Source organism: Papio anubis, chromosome 6 (assembly GCF_008728515.1).
Source record: "Papio anubis isolate 15944 chromosome 6, Panubis1.0, whole genome shotgun sequence".
NCBI lineage: Eukaryota > Metazoa > Chordata > Mammalia > Primates > Cercopithecidae > Papio > Papio anubis.
Window position 1 is genome coordinate 116,295,814 of NC_044981.1, and position 26,762 is coordinate 116,322,575.

General features: G+C 38.3%; 1 protein-coding gene across 3 annotated transcripts in view; it reads right to left on the minus strand.

Moving 5' to 3' along the window:
* Positions 1-1,152: 1,152 nt before the first annotated feature.
* Positions 1,153-26,762, minus strand: part of GRM1 (glutamate metabotropic receptor 1) — a 364,089-nt gene continuing 338,479 nt past the window's right edge. For 2 of the 3 annotated variants that reach the window (XM_031667358.1, XM_031667360.1), the window contains one exon: positions 1,153-4,864. In XM_031667358.1, coding sequence (XP_031523218.1) covers positions 3,937-4,864 — 928 coding nt within the window. In that variant the 3' untranslated portion in view covers positions 1,153-3,936. The remainder of the gene's footprint in view (positions 4,865-26,762) is intronic. The other variant, XM_031667359.1, reaches the window with a different exon arrangement.

Genomic DNA, 26,762 nt, shown 5'->3' on the forward strand with positions numbered 1-26,762 from the left:
CTGAGAAATTTGAGGTGCATTAGTTCAGTTATCTAAAGTTTCTATATGACAGCAGTAATGGAAAGATTAAACGAGAATGAATTCAAAGAACCTAGCACACAGTGGCTGGAACACAGCAGGTTATAAAAGTGTTGCTTCCCTTCTCTCTGATTCCCTCACAGGGCATTCTCTGTAGAAATCATGGGGCAGTTACTCATACATCATTTATGGCATCTGGACCCTAATCCTTGCCTCTCCAAATGCCTTCCATATTGTCCAAGGAAAGCTTCTAGACTCTCCCAAATGGAGTCCTTTGTGACCTACCATGACATTTGGATATGTCTTTGGACTATGGATCTTCAACATTTTTCTTTTTCTTCTCTATCATTTTTCTTTCCTATTTTTGTTTCTCATTCTCTCTCTTATGACTTTTCCTCTTGAGACACAAACATTTCATAATTTATTATTCCATCTTTTAGGCACATTGAAGAAACCTCTGGTGTCCCAGCCCGTGTTTCTGGTTCTTCAACATTAGACTTCCTGTATGGTGCTTGCTCCTGCCATCAAAACGCATACCGAATCTCATGGTGTGGTCCTTGTACCATCACATTCTCTTTTTGAGTGATACTTGGGAAATGCCTTACTTTGCAGGAATCTCATAGCAGAAAATGTGAATAACAGAGACTCCTTTGTTTGGGAACCAATGAAGTGTCTGTTGAAATGTAGAGGAGTAGAACTTAGGGTGAACAGAAGAGAAGCAGTAAGATTGGAAACGAGGTCCCCCTAAAGTGTGAACCATGGAAAGAAAAGCCTTGCAGGGTGTGAATAAAACAAAGCCGGGACCATTGGATGCATTTGCCCCCAGAGCTCCACTAGAATGCCAGGAGTTTGTTCAGCCTCACACCCTCATCAAAAAGACGAATGACAATATCTGCCAAGGGCACTGCAAATTTTAATTTTGGAGTTCATTTAAAACTGCTATAACATGAGCTACCACTTCTTCATGGTCAAATTGTACTTCTCACCTACTTGATCTGTAGATCTTGTGTGGCATTCTCCAGCTTTCACCCAGAAGACATGTTCTGAGTCAAATCAAAACCTTGGAATTATTTCTTCTACTGGTCTATTTCTATTATTATAACTCTCACAGACTACAGAGAAAGAACATACACATTTAATAAATAGAAAATATTTATTATACAGCGTTATCAAGATTATTTGACAAAAGGCAGTAACAAGCCAAAGGAAAACACGTTTACAAGAAGCTGAACAACTTGTATCAGCACATACATTAAGGTGAAGAGTTTCGGCCCTCTTGGTCTAGGGTATGTATGTGTACGTCTCCAATTTTGAACAATGATGACATAAGGACTAATACTCTATTTATTCAGGAGACCCCATAATCACAATAATCATAGGCATTCAGAGTAATAAAGTGATCACAGTTGAATGAACATGTTCACCAAATGTCTTAGACCAACCTAATATCATCTTATACTTGAATATAAGTTGTTTTCCTTATCTATTCTAATTTTTACAAAATCTGAATGCACAAGCCCTGTGATATTAGAGATGTATATTAGTGGCATTAAGAGTAAAAAATAAACATGATTCACTAATAGAGATCATATGCTTTCCCTCATGAATTTGTCAATTACTAAAAACCCATCTATTAATCACTGGAGCCATTGATTTTCCTCTGTCTGCTTTCTTACAATGAAAACATGGAACCGAAGTCCACATCTCAGTCATGAGATCTTTACAATAAAGGTGTTTTAAAATAATTTTTAAAGGAAATGCAGTTCATTCTTGGTGTGGAACTGACTAAACTTGGCAGTAGAAGTATAAGAAATACAATCCTCCAACATTGGAGTGGATGTTAAATTCTGAACAAATGATGCACTGGATATTTAAAGATTCTAAGATGATTTTTGGCTGAGAAATCAGAAGCTTCAATATGAAGGAAGCATATTAAAATATGACTGAACATAAGGCATAAACAAAGATATTTAAGGGGGTTTGAATTCATTCCACAAATAATAGAAGAAATCAAAACAGCAAGAAAAATCCTTTTATTGGGGGTAAAAAGGGATGGTAAAGATGGAATAAGTGGATTACATGTCAATGGATATTACACAACAGCAAATAACAGAAACAAAAAGTTATGACAGCAAAGACACAGGATAAAAGTCCATGAACATAAAAATTAAAAGAAGGCAAAATGTGATTGATAAAGATTTTACAAATTATGAGCTGAGTTAGATGTTACTGTATGTTAGACGCTCAAGTAGCTGTGGAAAATCTTTTTAAAAAACCTAATATAACCTGGAATAATCTAAATGCTTTGTTCAATCTTATGTTTTAATAATGTGTGCAAGCTTATAAAATGTACCGTTTATTTTCACTCTCAGTTTTTGTGCACTTTTAATATAACAAATTTTCAAACCACTTCATTAATAACATGTCGCCACGTCAGAAAATATCTGAAAAATAAGTTCCATCTTAGAAGAAAAATGTCCATCCAAGTCGCATATGAAAACATTGAGCTATAGTATTCAAACCTTCAAAGAGCTTCTGTAGATATTGATGACAATGATGTATAAAACATTATTGGAACATAAAAATATATATATAGTATATTCAAAAGACAATTTCTAATTGCAGTTAGATTGACTACTAGGTTGACATTTGACATTACATTGCACAAATTTTACGATCGCACATATACAAGGACACAGGAACACATTCACCCGCTAGTTACAAGGACTTCAGTGACAATAGGATAGAATTATTTGTCATTTAAACCAGTAATAGTTGCTATGAGTACACCATTAGATTCAAAGATGGATTTGTTTCTGTAATACATAGGAGAAATAATGGCACCAAATTGTACATATACGCATCTTAGAAGTTCAACTGGTAGGTATTATTTGCTACAGTAAGTGGAAGGGTAACAATTTTGCCACATGGTTTGTTCTTTAACTGAAGGTCAATGGAAAGCCCGCTTGGCACAAACACAAGTTAATCCACAAAAGGGTTCCCGCCACTCTCGAAATAATCTCTTCTTCTGGCCTTTTCCCCAAATCGCCAATAAGTGAATATGGAATATGAGAAGCTGATCTTGTGTTGTTGTTTTTTTTCCCAAAGTCCCATGCTGATGGATTGTCCTATTTCTAGCTCCTTCCTCCTGTAGCACGCCTGATGAAGCACTTTTTGGTGATAATTTTGCTCTTATTCCTGTTTTCCTAAATAAAGGACATCCGCAGAGCAGCAGGGGTCCATGCACCTTTCTTCAAGTGCAGTCTCAAAGCTGGCACTGGATGGGTTGCGGTGGATGAAGAGAGACCCCTGTGCGGCTCCGTTCCTGAGTCTCCTGAAGATGAGGAGTCTAGTCAGCCCAGCAGAAAGAAGGGTTTCTGAGCAAGGAGCTGCTGTCCCATCATCCCATCATCCGTTTGGGCTGGGTCTGGCCTGGCCCTTCCCCTCCGCGCACCTGCTCTGTCCGGCTCCACCAACTCACTCCGAATGCCATCAGGTGAACTCATGATCCGACTGGCATGTCCACGTAGGCTGTTCCTTAGCAAGCATGGCCCAGTGTGTGGGGGCATATATATATCTATGCACAATTGTGCAAAAGAGGAAATTATGTTTGTGATGTCATTATTTATTGATTTGTGATAAAAGTTATATACCATACGGAATTGTGCTTTGTCAGAATTCCCTTTCGTCCCAGAGAAGGCTTTGAGTAATTCAAGAATCCGAATCCTGACCTGGAGCATTTTTTGCTTGGTGTCCTTCCCTCTCTTCCTACTTAAGGCGGCAGCAGCAGCAGCGGTCTCCTCCTCTCCTCCCGGCGAGGTCCCCCACTCCCAGGTTTCTCCCCGCAGCTATTCGCACATCTCTGGAGGTGTAGGAGCTCTCTGGCTTGTCTTGCTTTTCTACGTGGACCCTTCCCCCCTACAGGGTGGAAGAGCTTTGCTTGTAGTCCCGCAGAATGACGGAGGCGTAGGACACGTTGGGAGGGGTGCAGAGCACCGACTCGGACACGGGGGAGCTGGGCACCGAGCTGCCCGAGGCCACCGAGTCGCGAAAAGGCGACGGAGGCGTCAGCGCAGGCGAATCCTCCGGGGTCAGTTTGCTGGCCGCCTGCAGGTCCTCCTCCTCCTCTTCCAGTTCGTCTTCTTCCGTGTTCCCTTCCCGCTCGTGCTCATACACGTACTCCTGAAGGAGCTTAAACCTCTCGCTGTCGTCGTCGTCGTCCGCGGGCGGGGAGACCAGCTCCTCCTCGAAGGTGCTCAGCTGCAGTGGCAGCATCTGCAGGTGCTGCGGGGGTGGCGGGGGCTGGTACAGGGACCGCAGCCCGTTCCCGGGACCCCCGGGGCCTGCCAGCACCGCGTGAAAATCCGGGATCGCAGTGCTGAAGTTGCTGACCACTCCCTGGAGCTGGTCCATCAGCGATTTCTGCTGTGGAGGGGGCTGCTGCTGCTGCTGCTGGAGAAGAGGGGGCAAGCCCTTGGAGGGGGCTGGGTCAGCCAGGAAGAGGGGAGTCTCCTCTGAGGTCAGGTGGGGCGGCAGAGGCGGAGTGGTCGCCGTGCTTGGCACGCGCCTGTGCACCACCATGGAAGGGCTGCCAGGAGGGCTAAAGCGAACCGGCTGGGCATCCTCCTCCTCCTCTACGTTGTAAAGGGTCTTGGTGCTGGTATCTGAAAAGGTAAGGCTCTTGCCAGAGCCTTGGTAACTTTTAGTGAGGGGCTTGATGACGGCTGTTTGGTTGCAGGCCGTCTCATTAGTCTTCACGTGCACAGAGAGGCGCTGCCACATGTGCTGTCCCTTGGACACCTGTCCTCCACCTGGTTCAGACCATGACACAGACTTGCCATTAGAACTATGAATAAAATAGAGATGGATTTATTTGCAGATAGATCATGCACACAGGATAAAATACATATAAAACATATGCAAACCTAGCTCAATGTAATTTAACTGCTGTCTCTGCTGTAGGCCTTTGCTCCAGCACCCCATACCGCCTCTTACAAAAGGAACACCAACAGCTGTAGTTACCACGGGATGCCACTGGAGCTGCAGCCAGTGATTCCATCCCGAGCCAAGGAAGGAAATATTGACCCTGAGAAAAGTTGTTGAGGAGAAAAGCCAGTTTGTTGTAGAAATAGCTATTTTCATTTAGGTCTAAGATTTCACAAAGCTCTTTTTCTCCCTTGCGCTCTCTCCCTCTCCCTCTCTGTCTCTCTCTGACACACACACACACACACACACACACACACACACACTTTTGAAAAACTCCCAACTGATGGAGGAAAACTTTTTTTAAAAAATCTTAGTTACATATGAACAACCAAAATAATGGCTATTGTCCTTGGGACAAATTAAGAACCACATACAAAGCTACTCTCGTTGTGTTGTGGGATTATAAAATAGATCCTCTCAGTTGCCCATTCTCATATGCAAGTATTTCCCATGACCAGGGTGGCGTGATCACACAGGGTACCTATAAGGAACATAAAAAAGCAGATGACAGAAAAACTCGGACTCATGGTCAATTTATGAGCTTCGTAGCTTTTGATTTTTTAAAAAACATTTCAATGCATAATTTCTCACACATACAGTGGATCACAATTCACATAAAGGCCCTGATTCACAGCAACTAGTTTGGGATTTTCACACTAGGAACATTAGGAACAAGATTATGATTGAGACAAAGCAGCAGTTACTGAGACAAAGACCTCTACTCATTGAGCCTTGGTGAAGAAAAGTCTTAGGGTGCCAGCAGTCTCCCAGCCGTATCAACTCTCATCTTCATGGCACCCACAGAAAACCAGACATATGGAGTTTCTCCCTGAATAAGAAAATAATGAGATGTACTGTGGCATACACCCCAAATTCTGTCCTATTGTAATAACTCTGATCTTACTTCTGGACTTAGCTTCTTTTCTGTATAACTTTTAGCATATGGTGGTACCTTACCATAGCCTTCTATTAATAACAACGGTGGTAATCCTTAAATCAGGAAATAATTGTTTCTTTTTTTTTTTTTTTAAGAAGTCTGCTTTTTCTCTGTACTCAGTAAAATGACAGAGAAAGTAGCATAATAATAACACATGTGTGACATTAAAAGGAATATTTTTTTCTTGAAGTGGAGGTGTGAAATAGACTATATTCTAGTTTTTGTTTGGAAAAAATGTAGGAAATGATTAGTAGTTTAAATAATGGTTTATTTAATCATCTTGAGAATATAAGAACGAATACTTCAAAAATTATATGTGAGCACCATTTATGATGAAGGCAATGTTTTGACATTTCATATTTTATAATCTTGAAACGTAAAGTGAGACAGATAAGTACACATGAGTGTAAAAGTCTGATATTGATTATAGAAAATTTTGGATATAAAGGCTCTAAAATAGATAAAACAGTTAAAAGTGTTGACCTCATTATTTGGGAAATAGGTGGTTCCTCCATATATCTGATAACCTACACTGCATTTTTAATCTTCTAGGAAAAAAAGGTCATCTCTATTATATCAAAGTTAATATTTCTTTCAAATATATGCTTTACACTTTATCTGAGACTGTATAAGTACTTGTAAAGTTTTAAAAAATTGTCTCATTGACTTCCACACTATGTTGTTGGAATAGCTGACTCTTTTCTGAAGTGAACAAACTAAAGAACAGGCCAGTGGCGTTCCTGGCAAGAACAGGTAGTCAACCAGCCAGCCAGAATCACTGCCAGAATCCGCAGTTGTTCTGAGCTTAAAACTCTAGGTAAGCTCATCCCTCACTTAATATTTCTCAACAACCCCCTCATCTACCACTATACACACTTTGTTTCTCTTTATGCATTCAATATGCCTCTTCTAGAAAGGCAAATATAAAACTTATTTGCCCTCCTTAAGAATGTCTTACTACATACAACATCCAACTCAGTGATTTGCATCATTTTAAATTGCAATGAAAAAAATGAAACCATCATTCTCAGCAAACTATCGCAAGAACAGAAAACCAAACACCGCATGTTCTCACTCATAGGTGGGAACTGACAATGAGATCACCTGGACTCGGGAAGGGGAACATCACACACCGGGGCCAATTACGGGGAGGGGGGATGGGGGAGGGATTGCATTGGGAGTTATACCTGATGTAAATGACGAGTTGATGGGTGCTGAAGAGCTGATGGGTGCGGCACATCAACATGGCACAGGTATACATATGTAACAAACCTGTGCGTTGTGCACATGTACCCTAGAATTTAAAGTATAATAATAAAAAAAATAAAAAATTTAAAAAAAAAAGAAAAAAGAAAAAAATGTTTCCTTCCCCACCTTCCCACTTCTTAATAGGCGTTAGGAAATGTGTTCTTAATGTTTACCAGAAAAATGCTTAAACAAAATGTTATCCTGTATCTATTTGGTTGTGTGTATGTGTGTTAAAAAAAATAAAATAATAAAAATAAAAACAACAACAACAAAAAAAAAACAGGTCCCTTGAGAACTAGTCTGCCTCTAATTCAACCAGCAGGCTTAGTTGTCCCTTAGTTTCCACACATAATAGCAAAAAGGTAGCTTGTTTCCTGGAAAGCCCTAAGGTGATCCCACTCATTCACATGGGCTGTTTTCCTCATTGTCCACAGGTTCTATGCAGGCCTCTTTTTAAATCAAAAGCACCCATAAGTTAATGGTATTATTAATCATGTTGCAGACAGATATAATCATAATTTAGTTCTATTTTAATTAAATCCAATTTTTATTGTTGAGATGGGACATTTTCACTATGGCCTTCAAAACTGGTAACTGTCGTTCCCCTCAGTCTTGCTCTAGATTTGCTGTAAAGTACTATTTAATTAGGAAACAGATCTCACGCCTCAGGGCATTTATCAGATTAACAAAATTAGCATAATCTTTTTTTCAAGGACAAAACAAATTGCTTTTTAAAAACCAAAGATAGCAGAAGGAATGTATCATCTCACAGACCTTGCAGCAGTGAGTATAAACTTTGGTCCTTCGGGATGAGTCATTTCTTACCTGTGGTCCATAGATAATCTGAAAGGTCCATGTATCTATACCTGCATTAAGCATTGTTTTTAGACTGAATAAATATTATGTATTTGTAGACAACGCACTGCTGTTTTTAAATGTATGTGGATGCTGTTATAATAAAGTGTGCTATTTAATACATGTGTAACTAAATTCTGGGAAGCTTTTATTTTGTTCCATATTCAAATGGCCATGAATAGAGGTACATTTAGTAATAATAGATTCAGGTGAAGGCTTAAGAACTGTTTTGTTGAGAAACGAGAGTATCTTATTTGAGAAGGCTGGGAACCAACTACTGTGATATTAAGAACAGAAAAATATATAAAATCAAATCCCTTTATATCAAAAAAGAGTAAACACATTATAAAAATACAGTATTACCCTGCAAAATGATATTTATTTAATCCCAGATAACTTTAATTGTTTCTGCTATGCCACCAGCTTCCTCCTTCTATTGTTTAATTTTATTTGGCCTCCTAATCTTAGGAAAAGCAATCTGGTTTAGAAAACACCACATACTTGTTACAAAGCACCCGAACCTTTTGCTCAAACTTCAAAAGACAGACCTGAGACCTAAAACAATCTCATATTTGAAGATCAAATGCAGCAGCATTTAGAGTAAATATCTCAGGTGGCTCAATTGGAGGAAAACACTGTTAGGCCTACAGAATGTATAGAATAATGTATAGTTACTGTGTGGACATCTGGGCAGGCCTGAGGCTGCAGTTCCAGCAACAACAGGTTCAGGATCTTGCTTTGATTTTTCTTTCATTAGATAACTATCTCAATCCCCCAAACAGAAAACCCAATATTTACAGCACTCTTGAGAGTTGAGAGTGGGTGGTGTAAACAGATTAGTGTATCTTTGGCATTCAGTGATCCTGTCTGTTTTATTTGTTTCAGTAAGTACTAGTTACATCAGCAGAGTACACTGTTCTCTGATCCAGAGAGGTTTAAAATGGGAATAACAGTGGGTGGGTGTTTCAGATCATCAGGAGGGAAGCCTCCTGCACAAGCTGCCTGAAGGGGAAGCTTACACAACACCTGTCTTTCTTATGTCCAAATCAAGTCTTTGCCTCTAGGCTGAATAGCTTCACAACAGATATAAGGACAGTATCCAGAACGCCCACAGATAATGCAAGACCTTCGCATAAGAAAGAGAGGCTCACTCTTTGGAACCTGAGGAGGGTAGTCTTTGTTTTCTCTGAAAGTGAAAATGGAAACAGAAAACACCATTGAGTCCCAGAAAGGAGAGAATTGGTTCATCAAGAAAAAATATCAAAAGGCACAGGCTTCGGGGCAGTTCTGCTCTGGCTCCTGCAGCTACAGCTAGAATATGAGGCCTGTCAAGGAAGGGGAGGTTCTGACCCCACCAAAACTTTCCCAAAGGAATGCTGGAAATACAACTGTCCAAATAGTTCAACTTCACATTCATCAGCCCTCTGGTACCCCAGTGCAGCTTCAGAAGTAGGTCTTGTAGAATCTCAGGCCTAAGAACTATTTGACACCAGTTGAATCAGACTTCTGTTTTCCCAGGCAACCCCAAGTTTGTCATCAATACAAAGGACTCCCACTGACTCCAGCTCCACTTCTTGAAAGCCTTCCAGAAAAATCTGCATATTTAGAATGTATTCTCAAACTTGGGGGCCTATCTGAACATAATTACAATTTCTCATCTTTTTGACTCATCACTGGCTGTAAGGTAGAGAATCTCTGAATGTGCTTTCTAATTATATGAGAACGTGGTAGTTTCTGTTGATATTACATCTTAAATAGTATTGTGAAGCTTAGCCTTTTCCCCTTTAATTCTACCTTCATCTTAAGCTAGTCAGAAAGCCATTGGCTTGCTGAAATTAGAGAATATCACGAAGTCTAAATATGCAGTTCTTCTTTTAGGATGTTTACATCAATTACATCCTACATCCTCAAGTTATATGACACCAGATAAAATACAATACAAAGAAAATCAGTTTGCCTTTATTAAGACCTGTGCTTTCTTCATTTGATCAATAAAGAAAAAGACATTCAGAGATAAAATTACCTAATCAAATTCAGTAAAGTATGGAAGGCACCATAAACTTTGTCTGGGTAGAGGCTCCACTCTTCCGAGAAAATTGCTCAATTTATTTCATATTAAAGAATAGAATTCTGATGGATACTAAATTTTTTCCAAGTACATTTTGAATGGTCTTTGGTCCAATGTAATCATGATTACTGGCTGATCTAAGAAATTTGGTTCTTGTACCAAAGTCTATTTAAGACAACATGTTGGTACCATGGCATTGCTTTAGCAGAGGTATAACAAATATGATTATATTTCTTCAGGAAGTATAGATGAATGTAAATTATGCTCCCTTTAAAGGAACTTCAGATCAAACGTTATTATTTCTTCTACGCTTTGTGCTACCAGAAACAATCTCTTAATAATAAGAGATTTTGATGCTCCTCGGCTCTACCTGGAGTTCTCACAATTTACCCTGGGAAATGGGAAAACTGGTAAATTTTCCAATTTGCTGATTTCCCAACAAAGAAATGCAACTGCCATATTTCCTGCAACTGGAAAATTCGCTGATTTTCTAACTGCGATAAAAATTACAGCTGCATTGCTCTGTTGGGATTATTTCTCAGGAGTAGGATAGATCTAGACAGATCATAATGGTCCAGTAGGCAGCTTTATTTCCGTCATCACTAATCTCTTTGCCTTGCCTATTCACAAAAACAGTGGGAACTGAAGGTCACAGAAGAACATATCTTTTAAAAAAAAAATTTAACAGGAACAACCATGGCTAAAAATATCCAGTCTTAGTTTAGTCTATGGTGCACAGATTTAAACCTACTTATCTCTTCCTAATCCTTTATGGTCTGAAGAAGGAGTGCTTGAATAGATCCTATTCTGAAAGTTCTTAATGGCCAGTCTGTTAGCTTTGCTGATTGTTACTTTATTTTCTGTCACCCACCAGGGAGGTACCACATTCAGCTTTTACTTTTGCTTTTAGGCACTCACCTTTTAGTCACAAAATGTCAGTCAACTCTCCTCTCTCTCTGGCCCTGCTGTCATGATAAGACAAGCACATCTACCCATTCCCATCAATCCTTTTTGACAGGCAGCCAGCAGCTCTCACAATTAGAATCTCCTTGCTGTGTCCTTGGTTAGACTCACCCCATGATGCAAGAAACACTCAGTGCCTTCTGAGCTTGGGAGAATTACAGAGAATTCATCCAGCCACAGTAGAGTGGCTCTGGCCTAGATGTACAGACGCCTCTCAGTTACTACCTGGAACACCAGCAGGACTACCGTATTTGTTCCTCTAAGAATCAATATGATTTGGTGGAGACCACACTCTTTCTATTTGGGCTTGTATGAGGAAAAGCAGAAAGGCAGACAACAGACTTCCCAGTGCACTCCACTGAGTGAAGGGAAGAGATGTTATGGCCCTATTCACCAGCCTCCATGGCCAGGTTCAGTAGCAGACATTTGAACAAATCGGGCTCTTCTCATCTGAAGAGCTATTCAAGCCACAGGCACCTCATCAGTGGACTCCCTCCTGCTGCAGGAATGTGTACCTTTGACTCTCCCAGGAGTTTGAAGGGCTGTAAAGGAACAGCTGAAAATGACCACAGACTCCGTGCACAACGAACTGAACATGGTCTATGTTCTTTTGTTAACTTAAAAAGACACTGTCAAGATCTAAAGGTCAAAAATGAGACCAAACATGCATCGTTTTTATCAGACGAGGAAATCTGATAAAAATCACTCATAATGTTAGGAAAATGACTGCTTTTCCTTTTTGTAAAGTGTACTTTCTGTGGGACACACAAAACTTTTGTTTTGTGCTCCCCAGGGCGTGGGAGGCACCCAGCAGAGGCTCATGTTGGCACCCACCCCCGCAAACTGACATGATAGAACTCTTCCATAAATTCAAGCTATGACTTTTACTTTAGTGCAGACAGCATCATTTCAAACATTTGTGCAACCGCAAAAAGGCAAAAAAAGAAAAGAAAAGAAAGAGCTCTGTTTGCCAAGGAGAAGCTGACAAATTTCTGAAGGGGGAAAATTCACTTTCGAGCTTGTGAGTGGGAGTCACAAACAAAAGTGAATCTCCAGAATCAGAAAAAAAAAAAATAGTGCATCAAAACATAAAAAAGCAAAAAGACTAAATGAACAACTTGACAGTGTCCTTTTAAGAACGATGGACAATAAATTTAAGGCAGTCGTGCAAACCATGGCACGTAAATGAATTCTTCATTCTGATGGCATGCATCACATCTGTTTCCATGTTAGAAAGTGGAAAAACCCAGGAGAGAGAAAGCAAGGGGCAAAACACTAGATTTTCCATGCAGCTTCTCTTACACATTCACTGCAGTGTGGGGGTTTTCAAAGCTGCACATGTGCCGACGGACATTGGCTGGTGGGCGAGAATTCTGGCTGCCTCTTCCTGAAGATTGAAAAGAAAAAGACACCCAGTGAGCGAGGGGGTTATACATGTGTACAGATATGGCAAGTCCACCACTCAGGCAGTGCCTGGCCCTGAGCCTTGCTCTGTATTGCCTCCACCTCCATTTCCTGTATGGTCTCTGCTCTGCCTGGCTGTTTCTTATTGCCAGGCTATTTCTTAAAGCCATGTCAGTGGGGTGCATCTCTTTCCAAGTGGCAGATGTTTTTTTGCTCTCTGTGTGTGTGTCTATCCTAGGCTGGCTCTTTCCCTCCACTGTTGACACCTTTCTTTATCCCTGGTGGCAGTGGACTTCACCTATACTCACTTTGATGTAGGCTGATTCTTCCCGCCCTCTACCCTTCTTAAAGGAAGTGCAAGAGTTTGTCTGACACTGTGACTTAATTGCACTCTTAATTTTCCTGCATATTATGGCATCATGAATGCATTGCTGTCACTTCATATAAAGTCACATTTATCTCTTGGCATTCACAAGACAGAAAGTGTCCAATGGTAGAGAGATGGGGAGCAGCAAGAGACCCACCTGTTGAGACTGGAAGAATCTGTACAAGGGAAGAATATCATCTCATTCCCTAATTGGATGTCTCCCTATACAGTACCTAGGATAATCTGTCCTCTGTGCCCCTTTGGCAGATGGAGAAGAGAACTGGCTAAACATGACAAGGCTGATGGGCAGCCATGGGTAGTTGGTCTTTCCATCATTTTTTGGAATAAGGATAAGTGCTTTTCCCATAAGTCAGCTAGCACTGCAGAAGGTGGTGGGATAAAGCTGTCTGGCTGTCATGCCACATAAGCGGGCTGCCTGTCATAGAAAATAATTTCAGGGACAAGATGCTTAGGGTGAACTATCAGCACATGCTACAGGTGGTATGGATGAGGATGGTTCAACTGGAGAGAAATCTCTCATGTCAGGGGACTCTGCAGTGATGCAGTTCCCTATAGGGCTCCTCAAACTCATCAGTGCTCTCTATGAGTCAACATCTGACCCTCTACCCAGAAGATCCTGATAACAACTGTCCAGGGTAACCTGGAAGAGGACCACAATGGCTCCTGGCAAGTCAAAGACCTTTTCCTTCTCTTCTATCTCTTTTTCCCATCAAAGTAGACAGAAGAGTGAAAACTCGGAAGAAAGAGGAGGAAGAGGTATTGCAGGAGGAGACCATGCCCCTTCCCATTCCAAGTCTTTCAGGCTGAGGCATGACACATGCTGGGAAGAAGAGCTGTGAGTTTTAACTTTTAAAAAAGAATACTCTGGAACAGATGTTCACTACCTGAAAGCAAGGGATTTGATCTGAATGTATAAGTCAGGAAAAGATTTTCCAAAGCACAATGAATGTAACAGAGAAGCAACAAAATTAATCCATATGTACGATTCCATCAAGTTTGGACCATTCACGAAATCATTTAAAGGTGCATGATCTAACCACAGTAATTTGAAATCCTCATCCAAAAATAAGAATTTGAGACACCTTGGTGTAACTTCATTATTACTGCAATAATCCATTCATTTAAGAAACTTAGGAAAAGAGACACTGCTTGCTATCAAACTTGTAAAGGTAATATGCCCCTGACATTCAAGATGCCCACTTGAAATCACAAAGATCACTGAAACAATGAAAATGTTAGCAAGGAGATGATCAGGAGTAAAGGTATGTCTGAATATATAAATGAAGTTAGTGGGAAGTAATATGTAAAATAATATTCAAACAACTTTATTTCTCATGAAAGAAGATAGAAAATACACTCAAAGCATCAAGCGTTGCCTTGTTTGCATGCTCTTGACCCTCTAATTAATTCTACTTTTGTGAGGAATGTCTGTACATGGTCTATTCAATTGGCACTGGGAACTGGGGCCCTGGCAGGACCAGCTTCACGGGCCTGTAACCAGCACAGACAGACAAACACAATCCCTCCCTCTAAAGAGCCCTGCACTTGATGTTTAGTGCTCTGTGATCATCCTCTTGAAATTCATAATAATGTTATCTTTTAATTTGTGTTTTGTAAGTGATGGTCAATGGGAAAATAGAGCATGCGCTGGGAGCCTCAGTTTACACATGGCCCCCATCTTGCAGCCTCCCTGCCTTTCTGGACAGGCTATGGGCTTTTTGGACTCTTGTCCCCTGGGTCTCAGCCCTGTCCAGCCTCCCACTACCTGTTCCTGCCTAGAAATCACTGCCACTTTCCCTCCCTCCCTCATCTTCCCTCCCTTTCCCTCTCTTTCCCTCCTCTTCCCATTCCTTTTTCCTTTCCTTTCTGTCACACACTGATGGATTCAGCATAGCTTTACCCATATATTTCCATTGCCCACCACTGACAAGGGGTTGGGCACAAGTCCTGACGAGATCAGGGTCTGATATATGTGCCCTGCACTATCTCAAGACAATGAATGGCAGTGGTTCTCTCCTCCCTGGACTGGCAGTGCCACTACACTTTTGGTAGGCAACACGCAGTGGCAAGCCTCTTGCCCATCCTTTATCCAGATACCTTAGATGTCTCTGCACTGTTATTGCAATACCCTTGGGAGTCGCCTGTCTAATATGGACTGAGGCAAGAGGCATATGAGAAAGAAAGGGAACTGGTTCAACTTTCCTATGGCCTCTGCCCGGTAACTGGCTGGAGGGGAACCTGGCAGCCTGTGGGCCATGCACGTGCAGTCACAAAATGGGGGCGGCCGTGTCTGGTGGGACTTCATTTGCCCCACACAAGGGAACACAGCACTAAATGAAAAATACAAAACACCATGACAAATCAAGAGAAGCTATGGCTTTATAATGCAGTACCGTTAACACTTCCCCTGCTTTTTGAATCAGGGGCTCCGTGTTTTCATTTCGCACTGGGCCCTGCAAATAATGCAGCTGGTCCTGCCTGCTGGGGATGTCTAATGATAAAAACAAGGGGTCGGGGGATGCCTTGACAACTTAGAGACTTGATGTACTGACCTTAGCACAGTTGCACAGTGTGGTGTACCCGGGCTGCATCTGTACTTCTGTGTCTCCCGGGAACTGGACAGGAAGCTCTGTGGCCTCTGTGACTTACATTCCCTCTTTAAACTACTCCTGCAGTTAGGGGACAGTTCTGTGGTTCCTTTGAGGCTTTCAGGCATATTGACAGCCAAGCTTCACACAGCAACTCTGAGTAATCCCAAAGACACCCTAATTAACTATTGATGGAGAGATTTGAAAAAAAAAAAAAACAACAATAAAGCATCTCCTTTATGATCCCCTTTTTTTTTGGTCTCTGACTTTCACTTTGCATTGCAGTGAAATATAAATGGCCCTGCGTACAGACCTTGCTTTTATGAAAGGAGTGTTTTATTAAAGGTTACAGGCCAAGCCATGTAAAATCTGAGGCCAGAGTGGCCATTTTATCAACTGCATAAAAACTGAGAGAAAGAGGTTGACTTCAGGGTATTTTTAGTAATTGTAAAACCACATATTCAACCAACCACAGATTCAGCAAGCCAGCGTAAAAGCTTGGAGGTAAAATGTAGCATATGGGGGCTTGTCAAATATAAGTCCCAAATCTGTGCTTGAATCTTTTGGCAGAAGTTGTGGATTTAAAGAAACCCCAGAAGTAGTTTAGTTAGAAAGAATTCTCTTCAATTTATTCTTAAAGTGCAAAGATCTCTCTCTCTTTCTCTTCCCTTCTCTCCTTCCTTCCTTTTTTCTTTCCTTCCTTCCTTCCTCTCTTTCCCTCCCTCCTTCCCTCCTCTCCCTTTCCTTCTCCTACCCTCCTCTTCCCATTCCTTTTTCCTTTTCTTTCTTCCTTTTGTAAAGTCACTGCTTATCATACACTGATGGATTCTGCATAGCTTTACCCATGTATTTCCATTGTCCAAATAATCTTCCTTGATATAACAACCTATCTGTCTTTGAGAGATACTTAACTCTGTATGACTTTGCTTTAATATGTTATTTTATTTACATCAGGTCACCCATTCTTCCCCACTTTCTATGTAAATATTTATTTTTTAAATGAAGTCAGAATTTGTTACCAATAAATTTTACTCAGTATGATGTTAGCAATGAGATCTCTGGACATTGAGTCAGGAGGCCTGGCACTTTCCAATTGTATGATCACTTCTTTCAGACTCAATTTTTTCACCCTTAAAGAAGGATTGTTGAAAAGGTATTGTGAAAATGCTTTCAAATAGCAAAATGCTATTCCAGCCTAAGCCATAAGCCATTGCTATTAATACCCTTATTTTGAAGGATGGAAAAATAAAGACACAGACAAAAGACACAGATATTTTAAATATCAGTGTGTATTTAGCTTAGACTTATTTCATAGGATCTCAAACTTCCCTTCACTTTACTCGTTGACTTTAACCACTTTCCTTACTTAAGAATGTCAATAACTTCTAGTAGAAAATAAACTAGACTTTATTTTCTCTCTCTTCCAGACTTTTTTATTTGGGCAACAGTGACTTTGAATGGATTTGTCAGGAACAGGTGAGGCACACAGTCAGGTTAGCTGTCTATGAAGTTGCATGTTTATGGAAGTTTGGAGGTTAATCTACTTTTTAGCAGAGATAAATTGGTCTATACAATTCCAGATGGTCAGTCTCAAAAATATAGAAAGCTCACCATGGAAATAATAATGCAGCAGCTGTCCAAAGTAATCATAAAGAATGACAGCCACCACTCAAGACCATTTTAGCAGGGTACAGTCTATTTTATGTTGTTTTTATAGATAAATACATAATTTGTGCCTCTGATTGCTCTCAAAAGCCAAATGCATTTCTGCCTATTTTCTGAATTTTAATATTTGTTTTTCAGCATTTGTTCATAGGAATGGAGAATGGAGCTCTGAGTATGTGTGCAGGCTCTCTGAAAACGGAAATTTTTTTCCACCCTTCCTTTTAACACACGCATGTATGTCAAAACTCTTATATGCACAATGCAGTTTTTCCATATAGGTGTAAAATATTGCTTCATTTCAAAATTTTTAATATTAAGATTCATAAACTAGTAAGAGACTACAGAGAATGATTTAATAACATTCAGTTTAGTTACTACCATAGATTTGCCAAATATTAACATTTTGCCTTATTAAAATCTTCTTTCTTTTGAAAATACTAAGGATATGTTTGAAGCCCTCTGTATATTATTCCAAATATGAATCTTCTCCTTTTAAAGAGACAAATTGGTATGTATTGTCGCTTGGCATATTTTAATGCTTTTACAACATGTATACTCATATGTGTCAGTAAATAATACATGACAGTGTTTAGCATATTGTATTTTATATACTTGACATTACTCTACATTTCCATCCAACAATTTCCCTTTTTGCACAGTATTATGTTGGTATGTATAGCTCTAGTTCACTCACCTAAATTAAATTGAATAAATACCACACTTTAACAAATAATCCATTCTTCTACTGATGACCATTTAGTTTGTTTCCTACATTCTGCTATTTTATCAATGCTGCAATAACCATTGTCAAGTATGTCTTCTTGCACAAACGTGGGAGATTCTTTCCCATGATATTTACTTAAAACTAGAATTGGTACTTTGTTGAGCATGCACATTCATCTTTCTTATATATTGCCAAATTGCTCTGCAAAGTTCTTGCACAATTTACACTAGTGTATGAGGTTTTTAGACATTCTGTTTGGTTTTCAAACACTTTTAAAATTAACTTTTTATTATGGCAATTTTCAAAGATATCAGATGTTGTCATCCTGATGCATACTTTGTAAAAACATCCCATCAGTCTTTCCTCTGGTGGATTTAGCAGCCATTAATTATCAGAGTGTAGATAAATTATTTTATTATGAGACTTCAAAGTGGTGATGCAATTCTATCATCCTTTTTGTATCTGTCAACTATATTTCCTTTCTAAAGAAGAAGTTTCCCTCATCATCTATTTAGTTCCTCTGAGATAGAGTTCAAACGGAAAATGCAAGGCAAATAGATGATTCTTTTCCTTTATTTACCAATGTTAAGAATCCTGACTTGATTTTCTAACATTCTCCAATAGTGTATCACATGGGGGTCTGCTTCTACTGTCTGTTTCCCTAGGTTTTCCAGAAATATGGTCCTATCTCTTGGTATGCCTAATAGTATTTTATATCAGATGAGACTCTGTGAACATATAAAATAAGATTATGTTGAGGCCCTAGAAAGTGCTATCTTGCTTTACTATTTTCTCTGCGAAGTAGAGGGACACTGCTTAACATAATTCAACCAGTGACTCAGCTGACTCACAGTCATTTTGCAATTTTGATAAAAATCAGTCTACCATAGGGCATATCCCTTTAGGACTTTCAACAGAAAGCCTGGCTGTGCACTATTGCACTTCATCTGGTGGGTCTTTCTCTCCATCACCTGCTTTTTGGTGTGCTGCAGATAGCTTCAAAATTAGAAAAAATATCTCGACACGGAACCCTGATCATGTGTTTGAATGACTTTGAGTCTTCAATTTTGTCATTTTAGCTTCACATGATTATGAAAGTGTTTTTGAGCTCTCTCCTCCATGAGTCTGTTTCTCAGCACTGGAGAACTCTATGGAAATCTATTCGGTATGTCAGATGTATTCAGCCTATCTTTTAATCTTTCTGACCCACCCAACGGCAGACAACAAATGTGTTGAGGGAGAAGCTGGACCTGTAGTGAAGCCTCTCTGGCCTTTCATTTCCTCACCCCAGTCCTTCGTGACCAAAAGATTTCCTGTTTCCTCTGCTCCTTCCATTGATTCTCCGCTGGGCCCAACCCTGGAAACTCAGGGATATGGTTTAGCTCTCTGTCCCACCCAAATCCCATCTCGAATTGTAATCCCTGTGTTGGAGAAGGGGCCTCGTGGGAGGCGATTGCATCATGGAAGCAGGCTTCCCCCTTCCCCCTTGATATTCTTGTGATAGTGAGTGTGCTCTCACGAGATCTGAGTCTTTGAAGGTGTGTGGCACTTCCCCCTTCACTCACTTGCTTTCCTGCTCTGCCACGGTAAGACGTGCTTGTTTCCCTTCGCCTTCTGCCATGATTGTAAGTTTCCTGAGGCCTCCCAGTTGTGATTCCTGTTAAGCCTGTGAAACTGTGGGTCAATTAGACCTATTTTCTTCATAAATTACCCAGTCTCAGGTAGTTCTGTATAGTGGTGTGAGAATGAACAAATACACTCAGCCTCCAGATAGTGCCCTGAATTGGCAAATTTGCACTATCAGTGTTTGCCCCATGGAAACACGGCTGCAGATAATTGTCTCAGTTTTCAGTTCTCCTCTCTCTCAGATTTTAGTTTCATTAATCTTCGTCATTTCAGTAGCTCCCTGCTGTAAATAAATTACCTTTGTCTTTCCTATTGTTTTTCCAATTATTCTTCTTGGGAGCTATTCGGCCACAGTCTCTTTCATTCTACCCAAAACAAAAGTCTCATCAGGATTCTTTATTTCTTAATTTTTGCCAAACTGAGGGTTGCAAAATGATATCTTATTATTTTTCTTCCCTCTGTTTCTTTGGTAATGTTTAGGTTCCCTAAAGGATCCTTAGCCTTCATGGAATCTTGCATATGTTTCCTTCACAATTCCAACATGTTTATCAAGTTCCTGTACAATTCACATTGCAATGTAGGTGAAATTTCGGTATCTCTCCTGTGATCCTTTTTACTCCTTATATGTTATTAATGTAAATTCTAATCTCCCATAGGCCATAGTCTCTAAAGACTGATATAATTCATGTCAGAATTACCTTACGTGCCACATTATTCTGCTTTCATATGCCCCAATTTTTTCAAATAATTAAGAAAACCATAGAATTTCTCATGCAAACCTATTACTTTTAAGAGTGAAAGAAGTTTTCTTTATAATTAAGCCATAAAAAAGGGATAACTTGGGACTGTCTGGATAGGTACAAAGACATATGGCCACTCTACTTATTATGAGTGTTAAATGAATGATTGAATAAATCAAAACAGAATATAGAAATATTCTTAATATGAATATTAGCAAGAAATAATTTTGAGCTTCTCTATTACTTTGCTAATTGCAGGGATAGGAAAAGCAATTATTTTATTATAAATTCTTAAATTAATTTTAAAATTTAATATTGAATGTCATAATGTCCCCCAAGAAAATTTAAATTTAAAAAAAAATTGGTAAAAATAATGTGTATGTATATGCTTGTATGTATATATGTGTGTGCTAAAATGAGGATATACATAAAAATATCAACGGTGATTTTTCTTTCTAGATATAACTGGAAGTAATTACTATTAGCTTCCTTGTGCTTCCTAATATATTCCAAATTGCACACTGTAAGTATTTATTATTTTTAATATAAAAATAAGCAATAACTTCTATTATAAAAATAAAGTTATCATGACCTAATAATTCAGAGTATGATTCCTTTTCCTCTTAGCTTTACCCCAATAACTGAGATACTATATGGGGCTGCACACATATTTTCTTTCACTTAAAAAAAGATATAATGTAAACATTCTAAAACTATGTATTAAAAGATATGAAGAGCTATTAAGGAAATATGCCAAATTTAAATGATAGAATTTGGCACAGTACCAATATTTTTTAAGTTGATTACTACTGAAGTTTTTCTTATTTCAGAATTCTACAGTAGAGTACAGTTAGTACTTTTCATGTTGTAAATACATTATTTTATTGTACCTACATTTTAAGTGTTTGTTCTCACATATAGGCATCTTTTCCAATGAGAAAGCAGATGCTCAAAATTAGGACGAAAAAAAAGGCAAATCAAATTACACAAAAGGGAAAATAGCCTGCTGTGCTTCCAGATAGACTTTAGATGACAAACTGCCAAAGTCAGACTTTTTATTATCTTACTTTGATTTATCACGGACGAGAAGAGAAAAGGATGATGAAAACAACTTGCCAAAAGTTAAAATTTTCACCTCAGAATATTTTGAAAAAAAGAAATAATTACTTAGTAAGAGGCTTAAAACTGAGGATGTAATGATAACTATAAAGGACTTATAACACTAAAACCTAAAATTTTGTGAGGATTTATGAAATTCTTGGCTATAGCACTAACCTCAATATTAGACACCTATTTCCACTAAGGTTTATTTTACACTGGTATTTGTCTTTAAGCAGAGGCATTAATACCTTCATGTCATCACACATGGAACCTGAAAAAGAACTGAATAAGCAATTATCATACAACTTCTCTTATAGTATTACAAGTATAATCACCATAGTCCTAAAGAACAACATAGCCACATCAAAGCCTGTTGAGAAAGTTATTGGTTTTCTAACATCCTCCAATAATATTAAGTGGTAGATATAATATAAAAGGGAGGGATCAAGATTGGTATAAGAAGATTTCTGCTTTCAGCTAATAGGTAGTACCCCAGGGGAAACTAACTCTACCACTGAAAACAACAAGAAAAACCAGATAAATTTTTTTAAACTACTGGAAGATATTGAGAAGCTGTCACGGCAACCAGAATCCAACAGATCAATAAGTTGGAAGGAATAGGACTTCAGAGAGGTAAGCAGATCATCTTCAAGCTATTTTTCTCTTTGGAATTTTTGATGATTCTTGATACAGGACAACAGACTAAGAATCCAGGCAGAGAGTCTTAACTAAGAGGCAAAGAAGCAAGGAAAATTGTTGATACATTCACAAGACTGTAGACATAAAATTTTAAATACTCAAGTGCTCCAAGGCAGCTAGAACTTGAGGAACTAAGATCCTGGAGAGAAGGAAGTAAAGAAAAGTCAGACTGACACTTGGTGGTTTCCCTCTAGAAAGATTATCACATTTTAGGCTACACAAAGCACAGGATACAAAACCAAGCAGAAAGCTGCTGAACATCAGAGTAAAGTTTCTGGAAGTCTCACAGTGCTGAGGAATCAAAATTGGAGTCAAGACTTTCAAAGAATTACAGGTTCAAGTACACAATCCGAACCCAGAATCTCAGCCAGGACCCCTGGATAGCTCCACCCTCAGAACAGGATGCACCAGGTGAAGCAGAACAAGTTTTATAAAACCACAGTCCACATCAAATCAGCTCAGTCTGTAACTGGATTATAACACAAAGGAGAAACATATGGGGATACATAAATATTGATTATGCAAATCAATCACATTAATAGTAATATAAGATAAGATGTAAAATATGTGTAGAAATGGAATGCATGTGAAAAAAGCACAACAGTGATGCAAGATAAATTTAAGTGTTTCATGATCCTTGACTTGCTTGGAAAGTGATAAAACTACTAATTTATGTGAGATTGTAAGAGATTAAATAATTTTTTTGTAATTTCTATGGTGACCATAAAAAATAATAAAAGAATTTAGACCTAACAAACTAATACAGGAGAAGGTTGAATATTAAAATACTAGTGATTATTATTTTGATAAATATTAGACTAATCAATAAAAGGAAAAAAAAGCTAAAATGGAACATAAATCCAGTGAAATAGAAAATAGTTAAGTGGTAGATATAAATATAATTGTATCAGCATTTACATCACATGTAAATAAACTAGATATTCTAATTTAAAGGTAAACATTATTAGACTGAAAAGCAAAATCAAACTTATATGCTGCACATATAAGACAATCCTTAAACACATAAACACGAAAGGTGAACGTCAAAGGTTAGAAAGCTGAAAATCAAAGGATGGAAAATGGTATATCATGCAAGCACCAAACAAAAATAAAAGCTGTTAATTATACTAATGTCAGACAAGGTATACCCTGTTTCTAGTAGTCTATATAGTGGACAAAGGAGGGCTTATATTAGAAATTCAGGGTTTGATTAATATTTGATAATTCAATATATTTCCCCCGTAACATAGAAAAATATAATCATTTCAACCGATGCAGAAGAATAGCTTGACAAAATTCAATGCCTATTTGTGATCAATTTCTCAGCAAACTTAAGAGTATTAGGGAATATCTTCAACCCTATTAATGGGCATCTCTGCAAAACCTAGAGATAGCGTCAAACGTAACGATGAACTTTTGAATAATGAAAATGATATCCTAAACCTAGAATGGGAAAAACAATCATGGAAAATAAGAGCGAAGTTGAAGGACTTACACTAGCTGATATTCAGACTAAAGTTTCAGTAATCAGGTCAGTGCGGTATTTGCAAAAAGATAGATGAATACATGGATAGAACAGAATAGAGGGTTCATAATCAGGACTAAACATGTGTTCAGTTGATGTTGACAAAAGTACCAGTCATTCAATGAGGGAAGGTAATATTTTCAAAAATTGATCTGGGTGAACTGAATGTATATTTAGAAACAACAAAAACAAAAACAAAAACCTCGATCCACTCTATTATGAACTGAATGTTTGTGCCTCCTCCAAATTTATGCATTGAAATCCTAGCTCCCAATGTGATGATATTAGGAAGCAGGGCACTTGGGAGGCACTTAGGTCATGAGGGTAGAGGCTTCATAAGTGAGATTACTACCTTTATGAAAGAGACCGCAGGGAGCTTTCCAGTGTCTCTGCCACGTGAAGATACAACAAGAATACAACAGTCTACATGGTGAAAGAGGGCCCTCACCAGAACCCGCCCATGCTGGCACCCTATTCTCAGACTTCATCCTCCAGAACTGTAAAAAATAAACTTCTATGGTATATAAGCCACCCAGTCTATGGACAGCTTTGTTATAGCCACACAAACTAAGACCTGTTGCTTATGTATTACAAGATGTAGTACAGTAATAATGTATTACAGTAATAAATGTAAAAGTCAAAACCATAAACCTCCTAGGAAAAACATAGGAGAGTATCTCTATGATCTAGGAATAGGCAAGGTTTCTACACTGAGCTATGCACTAACTGAAAAAGGAAAATTTATCAATTGGACTTCATCAAAATTAAAAACTTTCATTCATCAAAAAATACCAGTAAGAAATAAAAAGTCAAAGACTGAGAAAAAATATTTGCAATACATAAATCTGACAAAGAATTCAAATCCAGATTATGTGATTAATAATAAAAGGCAAATGGCCCAATAAAAAAGCAAGAATTTGGATAGACATTTCACAAAAGATGGTGTATAGATGGCCAATAAACACATAAAAAGACTCTCAAGATCATTAGTCATCAGGAAAATGCAAATGGAAACTATAATTAAATACCTCTACATACACATTAGGTGGCTAAAAATGTCAAAGACTATCAACACCAAATGTATCTCATACATTCTTGGTAGGAGGCCAAATGACAAAAGCGTTGTGTAAATTTGTTTGGCAATTTCTTATAAGTTAAACTTGCACTTGCCTTATCAAGCAGCAATTTCATTCCTAAGCATATAACCATCCTAAATGAAAATATATGTTCATAAAATCTTGGGTATGTATGTTGATTGTACCTTTGTTTGTCATAATGAGAGCTGGAAACAACCCATACGTTCATCACCAGAAGAATAAACATTGTATATTCATGCAATGGAACATTACTCAGCAATTACAGGGAATAAGCTCCTGTTACATGCAAGAACATGGATAAATCTCATGTTGTGTGAAAAAATAGAGACATAAAATAATATCTACCTTATGATTTCATTTTTATTAAGTTCAAGAACAGGCAAGATTAACATATGGGGCTAGAAATCAGAATAGCGGTTGTCTCTAATTAGAGAACAGGATAGATTAAAAAGAGACACTAGGAAACTTTCTAGAGTGAGGGCAATGCCCTAGGTTTTGGTTGTAGGTTGGTTTCATGAGTGTATTACACATTTGTAGGATATATCAAACTGTCATTAATGTCAATGCATATTACTGTATGTAATTATACTTCAATAACATGTAGATGAAATGAGAGAATAAAAAGGATTAGAGAAAAAGTGTAAATATTGAAGCAAACCAAAGATGATTGAATATATAGATCCTAGGAATTCTTGATGAAGAAAACTAAGGCAAGGAAACAAATACTGAGGACTGTAACTCAAGAAAATTTTCCTAAAATTAAAAAAATGTAAATCCATGTTAAAAGAGAGTATTACATTTCTAAGAATATTGACCAATACAATCAGTACCAATAACTGTTCTAGTAAAATGACTAGACTTTATAGAAAAAGAAAAATATATTTTGGGTGTCTAGGAAAAATCAGTAAGTGTTTTATAAGGGAAGAAAGATTATTATCAGATTTAGGGGCAGCAAAGCTTTTATACTAAATGTAACTGGAACAACATATTGAAAATACTTAAGAAAAATAAAATGTGCACCCTGAATTATATCCAGCAAAATTGGCTTTTGAGATAAAGATTGTAGACAAAATTTTTTTCCAATAAGCAAAATCTAAGTTTTAGTCTCATGAACTTTTCCTGAGAAATCTACTCTAGAAAAAGATTATAAGCTTCAGACTAGTGAAATAACTAGGGAGACAGCATCATAGGAACAGGAGGTAAGTGCTAAACGTATCCTTAATCGTAGAACTAAGATGAAATGAAAGTTAAAAGAAAGATGGTATTGTACTCTAATAATGTAGATGTAGTAAAACTATTTTAAAAGGAGGAGATAGGAAGATAGTATGAAATTTGTTTTAACTCTTCTCAGTAATGAGTTGGTAGTGGTAGTATTAGTAGTTATTCTAGGACTTTTGTATGACTATCGTGGAATAATAAAAATATATACTTATGAGATATTCTGACCCTCTCATTCGTTTTCTTGGGAGCTAGGACTCTTACTGTGGGAGAAATGAAATATAGATGTAGTACATGTTAACACATAAGCTGTCTATGAATTTCTGGTCAGAAAAGCTAAGCACAGGTATAATAAGGTAGGCTTTGGGACACAAACTGAGCTGATTCTTAAAATCTACTTACTACATAATTCACTATCTTAGAACAGTATGATGCCATATGAATGTAGTATGTTCATGAGTAGTGTGATAAGCAGAATGTGGGTATTGTCATCTCTACTGTAAATAAACTGAATGCTACAAAAAAAAAGTAAATGTGAAAAACACGGTGAGTTGCCTTGAACCCCAAAGAGTGCACATTCCTAATGAAAGTTTTTCCAAGGGCCAGCCAGGATCTGGTTCTCAGTCTTGCTGTCACCCTTCCCACAGCTCACTCTCAGCTCAATCCTAAATGCAGGGCTTATTTTTGTCTGCCCCCAAAAGAATGATATGTCAGCTAGGATGAGACTTACATTAAACAAGTTCATGAAATAAGATTGACACATGCCAGAATTCATTCCATTTTCATTTGTAATGGAAATAACATACAGCATTGACAATGCTGCAACATATATCAATAGACTTGTAAGGGGAGACAAGACTTGACCATTGCTTGTTCACACAGAGGCAGAAGGAGGGGATGGAGGGTTATAAG